Here is a 15,230-nt window from a genome sequence, read left to right on the forward strand (position 1 = left end):
GTGAAATTTGGTGTCATCTCTTTCACTTTCATACTGGTCAGTGGAAGTTCAACATGGCACCTCATGGCAAAGAACTCGGAGGATCTGAATAAAATAATTTTTATAGGCTATAAGAAGATTGCCAAGACCCTGAAACTGAGTTGCAGCAAGGTGGCCAAGACCACACAGAGGTTTAACAGGACAGGTTCCACTCAGAACAGGCCTCGCCATTGGTCGACCAAAGAACTTGAGTGCACGTGCTCAGTGTCATATCCAGAGGTTGTCTTTTGGAAATAGACGTACGAGTGCTGCCAGCATTGTTGCAGAGGTTGAAGGGGTGGGGGTCATCCTGTCAGTGCTCAGGCCCTATGACACACACTGTATCAAATTGTTTTGCATTGCTGTCATCCCAGAAGTAAGCCTCTTCTGAAGATTATGCACAAGAAAGCCCGCAAAAAGTTTGCTGAAGACAAACAGACCAAAAGGACATGGATTACTGGAACCATGTCCTGTGGTCTGATGAGACCAAGATAAACTTATTTGGTTCAGACAATGTCAAGTGCGTGTGGCGGCAACCAGTTGAGGAGTACAAAGACAAGTTTGTCTGTTGCCTACAGTCAAGCATGGTGGTGGGAGTGTCATGGTCTGGGGCTGCATGAGTGCTGGTGGAACTGGGGAGCTACAGTTCATTGAGGGGAACCTTGAATGCCAATATGTACCGTGATACTGAAGCAGAGCATGATTCCCCTCCCTTCGGAGACTGGGCCGCAGGGCAGTATGCCAACATGATAACGACCCCAAACATACCTCCAAGATGACCACTGCCTTGCTAAAGAAGCTGAGGGTAAAAGTGATGGACTGGCCAAGCATGTCTCCAGACCTAAACCCTATTGAGCATCCTCAAACGGAAGGTGGAGGAGCGCAAGGTGTCCAACATCCACCAGCTCCGTGATGTTGTCATGGAAGAAGACTCCAGTGGCAACCTGTGAAGCTCTGGTGAACGCCATGCTCAAGAGGATTAAGGCGATGCTGGAAGATAATGGTGGCCACACAAAATAGACACTTTGGGGCCAATTTGGACATTTTTCACTTAGTGGTGTACTCACTTTTGTTGCCAGCGGTTTACACATTAATGGCTGTGTGTAGAGTTATTTTATGGGGACAGCAAATGTACACTGTTATACAAGCCATCAACTCACTACTTTACATTGAAGAAATGACACTTTGCTACACAGTATTGTCACATGAAATGATCTAATAAAATATATCTTACAAAAATGTGGGTGTACTCACTTTTGTGAGATACTGTAATATATATTTCTCATCCACTAGCACCCACCTCCCTGGTATAGGCGCACTGCTTTCATTTTTCTTTTTTTCCCATCTAAATTGTTTTTTCTGTTACAGCATGGCTAATGTACTATTTGACATGTTAAATGTTATCTGCTACAATTTCTTTACTTGTATGACTGTAGAGACACTATGCTCCTTTCTGTATATCTGGTTGCAGTTGCATGCTGTATACTTTAAAACTTTCCAATAAAATTTATTGAAAGAGGAGAAAGGTTTTGCTTGAATAAATAAAAAGGGGATCATTGTAAGCACCCCTGTCATTGGTAAATGGTTTGTCTCATCCATACACAATACATTTTCTTTCATTCAACCAGTGGGTGTGCGGATGGGGGGGAATCCCTCTCATGGAACAATTGTATTCTGCCAACAGGGAGACTTTCCCGCCGTTAGAACACACTCATCAGCGCCGGCGGCATTGTTTTAGGTTTAATACTGCTTTAACTCTAAGGTTTTTACATATTTTCCCCCCATCAATAGCTTTGACTAACTACTACTAAGTACTTTCTTCCTTAACAATATGGAGGTATAAAAGGGGTGTGTGTGTTTAACAAGTCTGTATTTATTAGGAATTAAACAGAGTTCAGATCACCTTTTAGAAGTCATTCAAGTGGAAAACCAGAACATTCCCAAGAGGGCTTTAATTAGACAAGTTTATTTGTGAGAAAAGGGATATTTACTTTCACAAAAAAAGTACTTACATCTTGTTAATAACTAAAGTTTCAACACCCGCCCAGTCAGGACTTAAATTTTTACCTGCCAACATGGCATTTTTTTCTCTTGTAACAAGAAAGAGACAACCAACAGTTTTCTCCAGTTTTATTATTAAATACACGCTGGCCGATACTGTTAAAATGTACACCTAAAAACAGAACTAACCCAAACAGATGATCACCCCTCATGGGTCCGTGCAGTAGGAGGGGGACTGATACTGAAGAAAGAGGTCTTCAGTAGATGACCTCATATACTGTGGCTTTCTTGTCACCAGAACCTGTGACAATGAACTGGTCATCAGTGGATACGTCACAGCTCAGAACAGATGAAGACTCTTTTGACTGTAAGAAAGGTTGCAAAAAAGAAAAGAAAAAAAGTGAAGTGACTGACTTCATCCAATTGTATTAAAGTAATACAGCCATTTGTCTCATCAGAAGACCAAGTGTGAATATAACAACTGTCAAATTATCACTATCCCAGAGTTTCATTAGGCTAGGTTCACATTGATGCGGCTCTGTGAGCCACAACTTGCACGGCAGCCCATTCATTTCCCACGCAGAAAAAAGACGATTTCCAGTGCGTGCAACATGCCTTTAGGATGAATGGCACTGCCAACTCATCTCCTGTATTTTTCTATGCGGGTGGTTGCGGCTACGGGAACAGGTGCGGACCTGCAGCGGGAACAACCTGCAAGGATGTGAACCTAGCCTTAAAGTGGAACTAAAGCCACTGATGTAAAAGTTTCCAAAAACAGTTACATTCAAGGAATGCCACAAATGATACCTGTCACAGCTGATTATGCTCTCAACCAAACGGTCATAACTGATCACATATGCAGCACAATTGAAACTACATTGCAAACAAAAGGCTAAGGCAGCAGCTTCCCTAGCTGTTAAAGAGAGGAGGGTTTAGTTTCACAGTGCACAGAAAAGTGGCCTTTGCTGGGTTAACATTGAAATGTAAGCATCCTCAAGATCTAAAGCAAGCAGTAGATAAGTTCAAAGGCTATGTGGTAACTTTAGAATGGTTTCCAATCTATGCAAACTTCCATAGAGGTCCTTTGTTATACCAGCACATGGATTTAATGGGACATACAGTATATACAGTGGGGATGGAAAGTATTCAGACCTCCTTAAATTTTTCACTCTTTGTTACATTGCAGCCATTTGCTAAAATCATTTTTCCTCATTAATGTACACACAGCACCCCATATTGACAGAAAAACACAGAATTGTTGACATTTTTGCAGATTTACTAAAAAAGAAAAACTGAAATATCACATAGTCCTAAGAATTCACACCCTTTGCTGTGACACTCATATTTAACTCAGGTGCTGTCCATTTCTTCTGTTCATCCTTGAGATGGTTCTACACCTTCATTTGAGTCAAGCTGTGTTTGATTATACTGATTGGACTTGATTAGGAAAGCCCACACCTGTCTATATAAGACCTTACAGCTCACAGTGCATGTCAGAGCAAATGAGAATCATGAGGTCAAAGGAACTGCCTGAAGAGCTCAGAGACAGAATTGTGGCAAGGCACAGATCTGGCCAAGGTTACAAAAAAAAATTTATGCTGCACTTAAGATTCCCAAGAGCACAGTGACCTCCATAATTCTTAAATGGAAGACAATTGGGATGACCGGAACCCTTCCTAGAGCTGGCCGTCCAGCCAAATTGAGCTATCGGGGGAGAAGAGCCTTGTAGAGAGAGGTAAAGAAGAACCCAGAGATCACTGTGGCTGAGCTCCAGAGATGCAGTCGGGAGATGGGAGAAAGTTGTAGAAAGTCAACCATCACTGCAGCCCTCCACCAGTCAGGGCTTTATGGCAGAGTGGCCCGACGGAAGCCTCTCCTCAGTGCAAGACACATGAAAGCCTGCATGGAGTTTGCCAAAAAAAAACACCCGAAGGACTCCAAGATGGTGAGAAATAAGATTCTCGTTCTGATGAGACCAAGATAGAACTTTTTGGCCTTAATTCTAAGCGGTATGTGTGGAGAAAACCAGGCACTGCTCATCACCTGTCCAATACAGTCCCAACAGTGAAGCATGGTGGTGGCAGCATCATGCTGTGGGGGTGTTCTTCAGCTGCAGGGACAGGACGACTGGTTGCAATTGAGGGAAAGATGAATGCAGCCAAGTACAGGGATATCCTGGACGAAAACCTTCTCCAGAGTGCTCAGGACCTCAGACTGGGCCAAAGGTTTACCTTCCAACAAGACAATGACCCTAAGCACAGTTAAAATAACGAAGGAGTGGCTTCACAACAACTCCGTGACTGTTCTTGAATGGCCCAGCCAGAGCCCTGACTTAAACCCAATTGAGCATCTCTGGAGAGATCTAAAAATGGCTGTCCACCAACTTTTACCATCCAACCTGACAGAACTGGAGAGGATCTGCAAGGAGGAATGGCAGAGGATCCCCAAATCCAGGTGTGAAAAACTTGTTGCATCTTTCCCAAAAAGACTCATGGCTGTTTCAGATCAAAAGGGTGCTTCTACTAAATACTGAGCAAAGGGTCTGAATACTTAAGATCATGTATTTTAGTTTTTCTTTTTTAATAAATCTGCAAAAATGTCAACAATTCTGTGTTTTTCTGTCAATATGGGGTGCTTTGTGTACATTGAGGAAAAAAATGAACTTAAATATTATTAGCAAATGGCTGCAATATAACAAAGTATAAAATTTAAGGGGGTCTGAATACTTTCCGTCCCCACTGTATTAAAGTGGTTGTAAACCCTTACATATAGCCAGTGAAGTGAATAGTCCCAGGTGATACACAGGCATGAAAAATCCTCCCACATAAAAGTTTTACTTGTCTATCTGCAGTCATCTCTTCTCTACATGCACAACTGTGATAAAATCCTTCATCTGTCAGGAGCAGAGGAGGGGGTGGAGAGCTGCAGTTACAGCTCTTATACACTGTGAGAGCTGGTTGGAGGAAAGGGGCACAACTCCCCTCCACACACAGAACAGAAACGAAGGAACATGCAGAGCTGTGTTCTGAATAGACAAGCTGTGTGCTCAGCTCCCTCCAGGTCACACATTTATGTCATGTGTCAGGAAAACTTCTCAGAAGTGACTCGTGCTGATAACAGAGTAACTAAGCATCAGAGACATTTAGAGCTTTGGAGAGACAAGTGAACACTACAGATATATGTGCTTTGTTCAGATTTCATGACTGAGGTTTACAACCACATTAAATCAAATAGAAAATTACTTCAAAAAAGCAAAAACAGAATAAAGATCAATGTAATTAAAGGCAAAATTGGTCTTATGCAATTCTCTCACCTGGAAAATGCTGGCACCGTATGGCGTCCGCCATGCATTTAACAGATTGTCCTTTCCCGTGCTTACAAACCATTTACCTGAAAACAGATTACCAATACATTGTTACATCAAAAGTCTTTTTTACAACTTGCTGATGGTGTCTGAACTTCCTTGATTTTCAGAGCAGTGTCACGCTACAGTATTTAACTAGCAACTCCACATTTAAATTTGAAATACCAGCTTTGCATCTACAATCCTAAACTGTGTCACTTTGACCATGCAGCCATTCTAAATGGAAAACCCTGTGTAAGCTGGAACTTACACAGAGAAGGATGTTGTTCTCCAAGATAGGATATATTATTTGCTGCTGCTGCATCCTATACCATCAGAAGCTGACAGCATTTCCTTCCAAATTAGCTAGAGGGCACGAAGCAGGTCACAGTACGACACAGTGTCACATGTTAAGTATAACATTCTGAAGCTACACAAGTCATACACAAGAGCATGAAGAGCATTCTGAGCTTAGGCCTGAAAAAAGACAGAGGTCTTGGTGTCAGCAGGTCAACATGAAAGGGCAAAGCAAAGTAGGATACTAATAAAGGAAAAATGGACTAGTGGCAATAAACCTTAACCAGTCATTGTAACAAACTAGAAACAGAGAATATGCATACTGCTTTGCCGCATTACATACATTGTGCAATCAGGGCCTCATTTTTTCAGCTTTAAACAGCCAAGAGCCTTCTTTGGAGGAAAGCTTGGGTAAAAGATTGTTTTTTTTCCCTGTAAAAATAAAAGTACCGTATATACTTGAGTATAAGCCGACCCGAATACAAGCCGAAGCACCTAATTTTACCACAAAAGACTGGGAAAACTTTTTGACTCGAGTATAAGCCTAGGGTGAGAAATGCGCAGCTACTGTAAGTGGAGAAGAGGGTCAACAATGCCCATTTGCAGCCTCACTGTGCCCATTTGCAGCCATAGGTCCCCCGAACTTCAAACTTGGTAGTTAAGGGTTCCTAGATGCCCCCTAACTGCAGCCAAAATTTAAGGTCTCTGGACCCAAAGGGTCCCGAAATGACATTGCTGCAGATGGACACAGTTGACCAATTTTGGGGCCCCGTATCTCAGGACCACTTGGTACTAGGAACCCCAAATGTGGTGTGCAAACCCAGTGGAATTAGCACTACAACATATCCAAAGCTGGGGTTCCTAGCACCAAGTGGCCCCGAGATACGGGGCCCCAAAGTCAGTTCGGAAAATGTCATTCTCTGCTGCAGAAAAGTGCTTGACTCGAGCATAAGCCGAGGAGGGCATTTTCAGCACAAAAAAAATGTGCTGAAAAACTCAGCTTATACGCAAGTATATACGGTATTTCTCCTTCATTTTTTGCTTCACCTTTTGTTTTCTAGAGGCTAGTTTTTAATAATTTTTTTGTAACAGCCTAAAATAAGCATTTCACAGCTGGCTTCCCCAGAGAACTTACCACAGGAAGCAAACTGCAAGGACAGGACACAACTCTCATGCAGATGCAGCTGGTACTTGTCAGGTTTGGAAACGTGAAGGACCTCAACATTACTGCTCTCCATACCAACTGCCAACCATTCCCCCGTGGGACAGTAGCCCAAAGAGAAGATCTGTCCGTGTATAAAGGGAAAAAAAAAAAGTGAATTTTTCAAAATATAGATCACATATGAAAATGTTTTACAGCAAGTCTGTCAACAAGCAAAATATAAGTCCCTGGAGCCACCTCTGGAAGCAATCATCAACTCCCAGTTTACTGACTTCTAGCAGTGAGCAATTTCTGAGCCCCTGCAGCTCAACCTGATCAGCTTTAGTGGTGATAACTACCTTAAATCCAGTCTATCGTCTGGAATTTAGAAACCCCTGCTTTCATATGAGGTTTATGAGATAAGTGGCAATATTTTACTGATTAAACAGTACCTGGGAGTTAAAGTCATGCTGCTGAAGTTGCCTTCCTTCTCTCAAGTCCCAGCAACGAACTGTATTATCCAAACCACCAGTCCATAGTTTGGTGCCATCATGAGAAATGTCTATACAGCTGGCACCATCTGTGTGTCCTTGAAATTGTCTTTAAAAATGAAAAGAATAAAAACAGGAAATCATTGACATAAGTATCTTTAATAGACATGACAGTAAATGCAATAATGGTTAGTATTAACTAATGAAACATACACCACCTACTGTTCCTGCTTACAAAACTTTGCCTCCATATTACCAGTACTATTCTGTGCATTCGAAAAACTTCAAAGGTAAAAATGTTTTTTTCCCTTTAGGTGGCTGCAGTTTTATTCTCAGCCATATCTGTGCAGATCCACTAATAACTTTGCATCTATAATAGAGGTCGACCGATATGGGTTTTTCTCTGGCCGATGCCAAAGCCGATATTTAGAAATCGCGGTGGCCGATGGCCGATATATGATGCCGATTTTTTAGGGCCGATATATTAGGCCGATTTTTTTTTTTCTTTTCCCTTCATCTCATAAAATCTAACAGTTAGACCCCTTTCACACTGGGGCGTTTTTCCAGGCGCTTTTGGGCTAAAAACAGCGCCTGTAAAACGGCTCCCCTGCAGTCTGTGTGAAAGCTCGAGTGCTTTCACACTGAGGCGATGCGCTGGCAGGATGTTAAAAAAAAGTCCTGCAAGCGGCATCTTTGGAGCGGTGTATACCGCTCCTCCACCACTCCTGCCCATTGAAATGAATGCGCACCGCTGCCGAAGCGCCTGCAAAGCGTTTCAGCAGCAGCACTTCAGGGGCGCATTTAACCCCTTCTTCGGCAGCTAGCTGGGTTATAAGCTCCCCGCTAGCAGCCGAATAGCGCCGCTAAAATGACGGTAAAGCGCCGCTAAAATAAACAGCATTTTACCGTCAACGCATGCCCGCTCCAGTGTGAAAGCAGCCTTAATAAGTGATACAGAACATTTTTTATATTTAAACATTTATTAAACAAAACAAACCTCCAATCCGTTCACTTGTATGTAGAATTTAGATAAAAAAAATAAATAACTATATCTTAAATATTAAATACACAAAAACAGGTAATCAAAACTTTTGGATGAAAAAAATGGGCTAACTTTACTGCTTTTTTTTTTTTTTTTCTTTTTTTAATTTCATTAGTGTATTTTTTTTTTAAAAATTGCGTTTGAAAGACCGCTGCGCAAATACCACGTGACATAAAATATTGCAACAACCACTATTTTATTCCCTGGGGTCTCTGCTAAAAAAAAATATATATATAATGTTTGGGGGTTCTAAGTGATTTTATAGCAGAAAATACAGGATTTTTACTTGTAAGCAACAAGTGTCAGAAAAGATTTAGTCTTTAAATGGTTAAACTGAAAACTTCTCCACGGGAGTTCAGTCTATTGATAAAAGAACCTGAAAGAGATACAATGTATCTTCTTATCAGATTTGGCAGGCTGCCCAGAGGAGGAGAGAAGAAAACTTCAGACAACTTGCAATTGACTTCAATTACAGAAGTCATTTGGGATATATCAGTCGACCTCTAATCTATAACTTGGAATAAACCTGCCACTACCTAGGTTAAGGACTTCTGTTGATGGGGTTTTGGTCTGTCTTGAAAGGCAAGAGCAGTTTGCTGTTGACAGAGGCCAGACATGCTTCAGAGACCTTTCAGAATAATTGACAATTGTATTTGACCTCCTTCGCACCTGCCTTTGACCGTCAAGCAGCTTTTTCATTGCCATAGACTTATAAAAGGGAGAGAAGAACAGTTCTGATGCAAACAAAGGCCTGTCAACACAGGCTTTTAATCTGTATAAGCTTTGTAATAAGAATGAAAATAAATAAATAAAATTAAAAAAATAACACAAACTGATGCTCCAATCTCCTGAGCCTCCACATTGGTTAAGATGACCACCACGAAAGCTCAGTAGCTATGGAAGGTTGAAGTGACATTAAGGGTCGGTTCACACTAGGACGACTTGTCATGCGACTTAGCCGCCTGACAAGTAGCGTCCCGTTCTGTACAATGGAACCGTTCTAAACGACTTGCGTCGCTCCGACTTAGAAAAGGGTTCCTGTACTACTTTGGGGGCGACTTGCATAGACTTCTATATAGAAGTCGTTTTGCAAGTTGCCGCCCCTGTTGTGTCCATGTCGCCTGAGGCACACGCGCTGCAAGTCGCGCTGCCTCAGTGTGAACCGGGGTTAAAGGCAGGTTGAAAAAAATAAAATAAAAATAAACATGTCATGCTTATCTGCTCTGTACAGTGGTTTTGCACAAAGCAGCCCTGATCCGTCTCTCTTACGGGTCCCTGGCCGGCGCTCCTGGCTCCTCCTGTCAAGCCAGTGCCCTCAATACCAAGCTGCTTGCTGGGGGGGGGGGGGCTTGGTCTGAACTGCCCAGAGATTTATGACCAGTTTATTTTAAACCACTAAAAATTACACAATGAATCTTGTAATGGCAGTACAATACCAGGTCTTTGTCCTAATATGGACTATACTACAAAATTCACCCATAAAGTTATGGATCTAAAACAATTTAATGCTAATTTTTCAGATATCAATACCATCTGTACTGCTACTTTCACAGTCAGAGACAAGAATGATCTACTTTTACATACACAAAGAATTCAGAGTCAAGGTTTTGACCAACAGACATTTCTCCATCGCATAATAGAGCACAGGTTTAGCCCGGTCCCAATGAAAAGAACACTGTGCAGTGAGTCGCTCATTTCATTGCAAATAAGTCTAAGGGCAGGGGAATATTTAATGATTACTGCTATGCCTGACCACTATGGAGTATATAGTAATAATCACTTAATGTTATATACTAGAGCAAGAAATCATGTGGGTGGAAGGCAGTGCGTCTAATGTGACTACTATGGGACAGGTATTTACATAAAATTGTATATATCCTAACATCTGTACTTTTATTTTCTTAATCAGCTCATCCCCCACAGTTATTACCTTACGTATCACTTGACCCTCTCTCTTAGATTGTAAGCGCTAAAGAGCAGGGCCTTCTGATTCCTCCTGTAGTGAATTGTTTTGTAATGATATTGTCTGCCCCCATGTGGTAAAGCGCTGCACAAACTGTTGGCGCTATATAAATCCTGTATATTATTAATAATGATAATAATTTTATATATGGCTGCTATATAGGGTGGAGGCATTTAGGAGATTTTTACATAGGGATGCAATTAGGAAGATTTTGGGAAGGGGAAGAGGGGGCAAGTCAACTGTATAGGAGCATGCAAAAAGGTCATAACTAGATATATGTCCACTGTAGAAAAGGGGGGGGGGGGGGGATACAAAGTCTGAAATAACTGGCATCTGACTTTTTGGATAACACTTTTGCCAAGCCTGTGTGTATATGTGAGGGTTATCAAAGGTTTGAGTTCATCTAGTACTACAATACAGTAACCATTTAAAACTGTGCCAGTCAACTTATGAGCTAAAATGGGGCCTCAAATGCGGCCAGGGGCATGACCAAAGGGCTGCACATAATGTTCAATATATGTAATGCTTGAGAGGACAGTCAAACTACAGACCTAATGGAGGAAATAAGGGTCAAGTGTGTGGACATGCTACATTTTTGGCTGGGTATATGGTAGAGACAGTACAAAACTAGGGACAGATTGCACGAGGCTAGTAGAGATCTATGCTATCATAATTAATGCGCCCACTACAGATGGCTGAGGTCCGAGGGCTGCAACATTATATACCAAAGGGCCACATGCGGCCCCTTAGGCTGCAGGCTGGGCACCAGGTATTTAAAAGAATGTGAAGTCAAGAAAAATGAATACCTCATGCAAAATAAAAAGGTTTGTCAAAGCTTACCTGACTAGGGTCTGATTCTGTAGGTCCCAAACAACAATGTTCCCATCAGAGCAGCAAGAGAAGCAGACCTTGGCATCTGGACTGATAGCAAGGGCGTAACAAGCAGGAGCAGATGATGTTAATTCTGCTTTTATCCTTGGAGTAGGTGATGCCAGATCCCATATAGACAAGGTGCTGGCTTCTCCCCCAACAATCAAACTGCGGCCATCCGGAAGGAGTTTACAAGAGCGAATGTAATTGTCACGGTTCTGGAATGATATGCAAAAAATGTTATCAATCTCCAGCACAACATACTGACTGTTGTGCATTCAAGTGTCCATAAATATTTACAAACATACTATCCCAAGCAGCTGAGACTTTTGGTTCCCTGGGCCTGACAGTGGGGATACAGATTCCAGAACCAAGATTCCTAAAAGGGGTAAGTTTGGTACAGCAGGCACTATTTTTTCAGGAGAGAGATATACTGCACCCGATCAGGCAGGATGCAAACCTTTACAAGACGTCTGGAATTCACAATCTTCAGAGACATTTCCCCATTTAAAAAATTAAGCCTTGTGAAAGGTGGACAGTCGGCTATTTTGCAAGTGTGTGCATATAACTTGACTGGAAGAATTCACAAAACAAAATTGGGTAAAGCAGTCATTTTGGGATGCACACATACTATAAAAAAAAAAAAACACACTTTTCTGCCATTTAACACCTAGAGACAAGGAAAGCATCTTTTTGGCATAACAGTCACTGTAATGGGAAATTATTTATTTTATTAATGTCTTGGATCAATGTAGGGAGGGAAAGATGGCCCAAAAAAAGTTGTTTGCCCCAGGGTCTGAGAAGGCTCTTAGCACCTCTGTGGCTACCTCCTCCATATAGCTAATCAACTTCTACAGCTTTATTTTACATCAATACATTACCAGCAAATACTAACTTTAAATGGCTTTACTGATGAAGCATTTCAGTCATGCACACCTCATTAAGAGTCTGCAGAACAAGTTCTGAATAGGGTTGTCCCGATACCACTTTTTTAGGACCGAGTACAAGTACCGACACTTTTTTTCAAGTACTCGCCGATACCGATTACCGATCCTTTTTTTTAATGTCACATGACAGTGTTTTTTTTTTTTTTTTTTTTTTTTAGGGGGGGGGGGGGGAGTGAACGGTGTGTGTGTGTGTGTGTGTGTGTGTGTGTGTTTTTTTTTTTTTTCATTTACATTTATTATTTTTTACGATTTAATTTTTTTTATTCTTTATTGCACTATGTGTGTGTTTTTTTTTTTTAATCAGCCCTGTTGGGGGGCTTTGGTGAGATATGAGGGGTCTTAACAGACCTCTGATATCTCCCCCTTGAGACAGAGAAAGAGACAGGGGATAGAGATTCCCCAGTCCCTTTCTCTGCAGCCTCAGCTGCACTGAGAATGAATGGAGAGAAGACAGCGGCTCCTCTCCATTCATAAACTGACACATCGTAATCACAGGTGATTACAATGTTTCAGTTATGTGAATAGACAGAGTCAGCTGACTCTGTCCATTCACACAGCGGAGAGACAGCAGAACGGAGGGGACAGAGGAAGAGAGAGGGGGACAGCGGAAAGCCGGAACGGATGGGGACAGCGGAGGGGGACAGAGCAAAGAAGGAGGACAGCGGAGGGGGTCAGAGGAACGGAGGGGGACAAAGCAACGGAGCAGGACAGCGGAGGGGGACAGAGGAACGGAGGGGGACAGAGCAAAGAAGGAGGACAGCGGAGGGGGTCAGAGGAACGGAGGGGGACAGAGCAACGGAGCAGGACAGCGGAGGGGGACAGAGGAACGGAGGGGGACAGAGCAAAGAAGGAGGACAGCGGAGGGGGTCAGAGGAACGGAGGGGGACAGAGCAACGGAGCAGGACAGCGGAGGGGGACAGAGGAACGGAGGGGGACTAAGGGGGATGAGGTGACAGTCAGCAGTGATCGCGTGTGGGGGAGTTACAAGCACCGATCACCGCTGTATGTCACTAAAGCAGCTGAAAGCCGCGGGGGGGAAGCTTGTAACTCCCCCCACGCGCCGATCACCGCTGACAGTCAAGGTATCGGGGGAAGCATCGGGAGCATTTGTCCGAGTATAAGTACTTGGGCAAATGCTCGGTATCGGTGCCGATACCGATACTAGTATCGGTATCGGGACAACCCTAGTTCTGTAGCATGTATTATGTGTGTGTAAATATTTTTTTTAAACTACAATACATTTACATATTCATATTTATTTTGAAGTGTATCAGCAAGCCTTACCAAGCAATCGAGCTGTGCCACAGGAGTTTTAGTACCAGGCTGCCCTACATCCCAAACTTTTACACATCCTTTTCCTCCTGTGTAGACATGACGTGTAGAGTTGCTTATGGTCACAGCACAGACCACTTCTCCGTGGTTTAATGTGTGAAGCTGCCGGGCATGGCGGGGGATGCCAGACCCTATGAGAGCATCTGGTGGAAAGGGAACAGGTTGCATCTGTCCATCTGCACTGACGTGGAATGAATAGGCCCTGTGCACAAGAAGAATATTAAAATCATTTATCTAGTTTGCTGACCAGTAAAACATACCTATTTATTGAAAAATATCTTTTCATTATCCAAACACAGCCTGCTACTACTGCTTAGAAAAAGGCCACAGTAAAGATAGGGTGGACTTTAGTCGACCTTACAGCCTACATTAGTTCCATTGACTCCACTTCATAGTTTCCATCCACTGTTCTGATCAGGAAACAAAAGCTTTTCATGTGCTCATCATGCATAATATGGCTGGTAGAGATAATGCAGCAACTGTGCATTTCTCTACTGTGAATAGATACATTTCTTACTATTTAGTAACTATATGGTTATTAGGAGAAAAACTTCTGCCTTGCCATTTAACCACTTAAGGACCAGCCTTGTTTTGGATTTTAGGTGTTTACATGTTTAAAACAGTTTTGCTAGAAAATTACTTCGAACCCCCAAACATTATATATGGTTTTTCTTCTAACACCCTAGAGAATAAAATGGCGGTCGTTGCAATACTTTTTTTGCACTGTATTTGCGCAGCGGTTTTAAAAAGCGCACTTTTTTTTGGAGAAAATTCACTTTTTTGAATAGAAAAAAATAAGACAACAGTAAAGTTAGCCCAATTTTTTTTTTATATTGTGAAATATAATGTTACGCCAAGTAAATTGATACCCAACATGTCACGCTTGAAAATTGCGCCCGCTCGTGGAATGGCGTCAAACTTTTACCCTCAAAAATCTCCATAGGCGACGTTTAAAAAATTCTACAGGTTGCATATTTTGCAGTACTGAGGAGTTCTAGGGCTAGAATTATTGCTCTCGCTCTACCGGTCGCTGCGATACCTCACATGTGTGGTTTAACCACCGTTTTTATATGCGGGTGCTACTCGCGTATGCGTTCGCTCCTGTGCGCGAGCTCGTCGGGAGGGGGGGGGGGGGGGTTTAAAAATTTTTTTATTATTATTTATTTTACAATATTTTATTTTTACACTGTTTAAAAAAAAAAAATGGTGTCACTTTTATTCCTATTACAAGGGATGTAAACATCCCTTGTAATAGAAAAAAGCATGACAGGACCTCTTAAATATGAGATCTGGGGTCAAAAAGACTTCAGATCTCATATTTACACTAAAATGCATTAAAAAAAGTCATTTGAAAAAATGTGCCTTTAAGAGGCGTGGACGGAAGTGACGTTTTGACGTCGCTTCCACCCAGCAGTGTCATGGAGATGAGTGGGCGCCATCTTAGCCTCACTCGTCTCCAGACACACCACAGAGGAGGACGAGGACGCGATCGCCTCCGCCGCTACCGACGGCTCCGGTAAGCGGCGGAGGGCACAGGATCGCAGCGGGAGGGGGGGGCCCCTCTCTCGCCACCGATAAAAGTGATCTCGCTGCGAATCCGCCGCAGGGACCACTTTTATCTGAAAGCCGGCCACCGCTGCTGCCATAACAACGATATCCGCCGCCAAAGTTTGGACGTACCTCGTCGTGCGGCGGTCAGTAAGTGGTTAATTGGTTCGCATACAGATAAACTCCAACATGAAAGAGCTTTCTCTACCTCCAAATCTCACCACAGAATGTGAGCTG

The 15,230-nt window shown here is 42.6% G+C and overlaps 1 protein-coding gene across 11 annotated transcripts in view; it reads right to left on the reverse strand.

Moving 5' to 3' along the window:
• Nucleotides 1–2,133: 2,133 nt before the first annotated feature.
• LOC141103845 (transducin-like enhancer protein 1) overlaps nt 2,134–15,230 on the reverse strand; it is a 94,069-nt gene continuing 80,972 nt past the window's right edge. For all 11 annotated transcript variants that reach the window (XM_073593933.1, XM_073593963.1, XM_073593924.1 and 8 more), the window contains 6 exons: nt 13,398–13,647; nt 11,137–11,384; nt 7,253–7,400; nt 6,795–6,945; nt 5,333–5,409; nt 2,134–2,384 (listed from right to left, as the gene is read on the reverse strand). In XM_073593933.1, the coding sequence (XP_073450034.1) occupies nt 2,277–2,384; nt 5,333–5,409; nt 6,795–6,945; nt 7,253–7,400; nt 11,137–11,384; nt 13,398–13,647 (982 nt within the window). In that variant the 3' untranslated portion in view covers nt 2,134–2,276. The remainder of the gene's footprint in view (nt 2,385–5,332; nt 5,410–6,794; nt 6,946–7,252; nt 7,401–11,136; nt 11,385–13,397; nt 13,648–15,230) is intronic.

Source organism: Aquarana catesbeiana, linkage group LG01, assembly GCF_042186555.1.
Source record: "Aquarana catesbeiana isolate 2022-GZ linkage group LG01, ASM4218655v1, whole genome shotgun sequence".
Classification (NCBI taxonomy): Eukaryota; Metazoa; Chordata; class Amphibia; order Anura; family Ranidae; genus Aquarana; species Aquarana catesbeiana.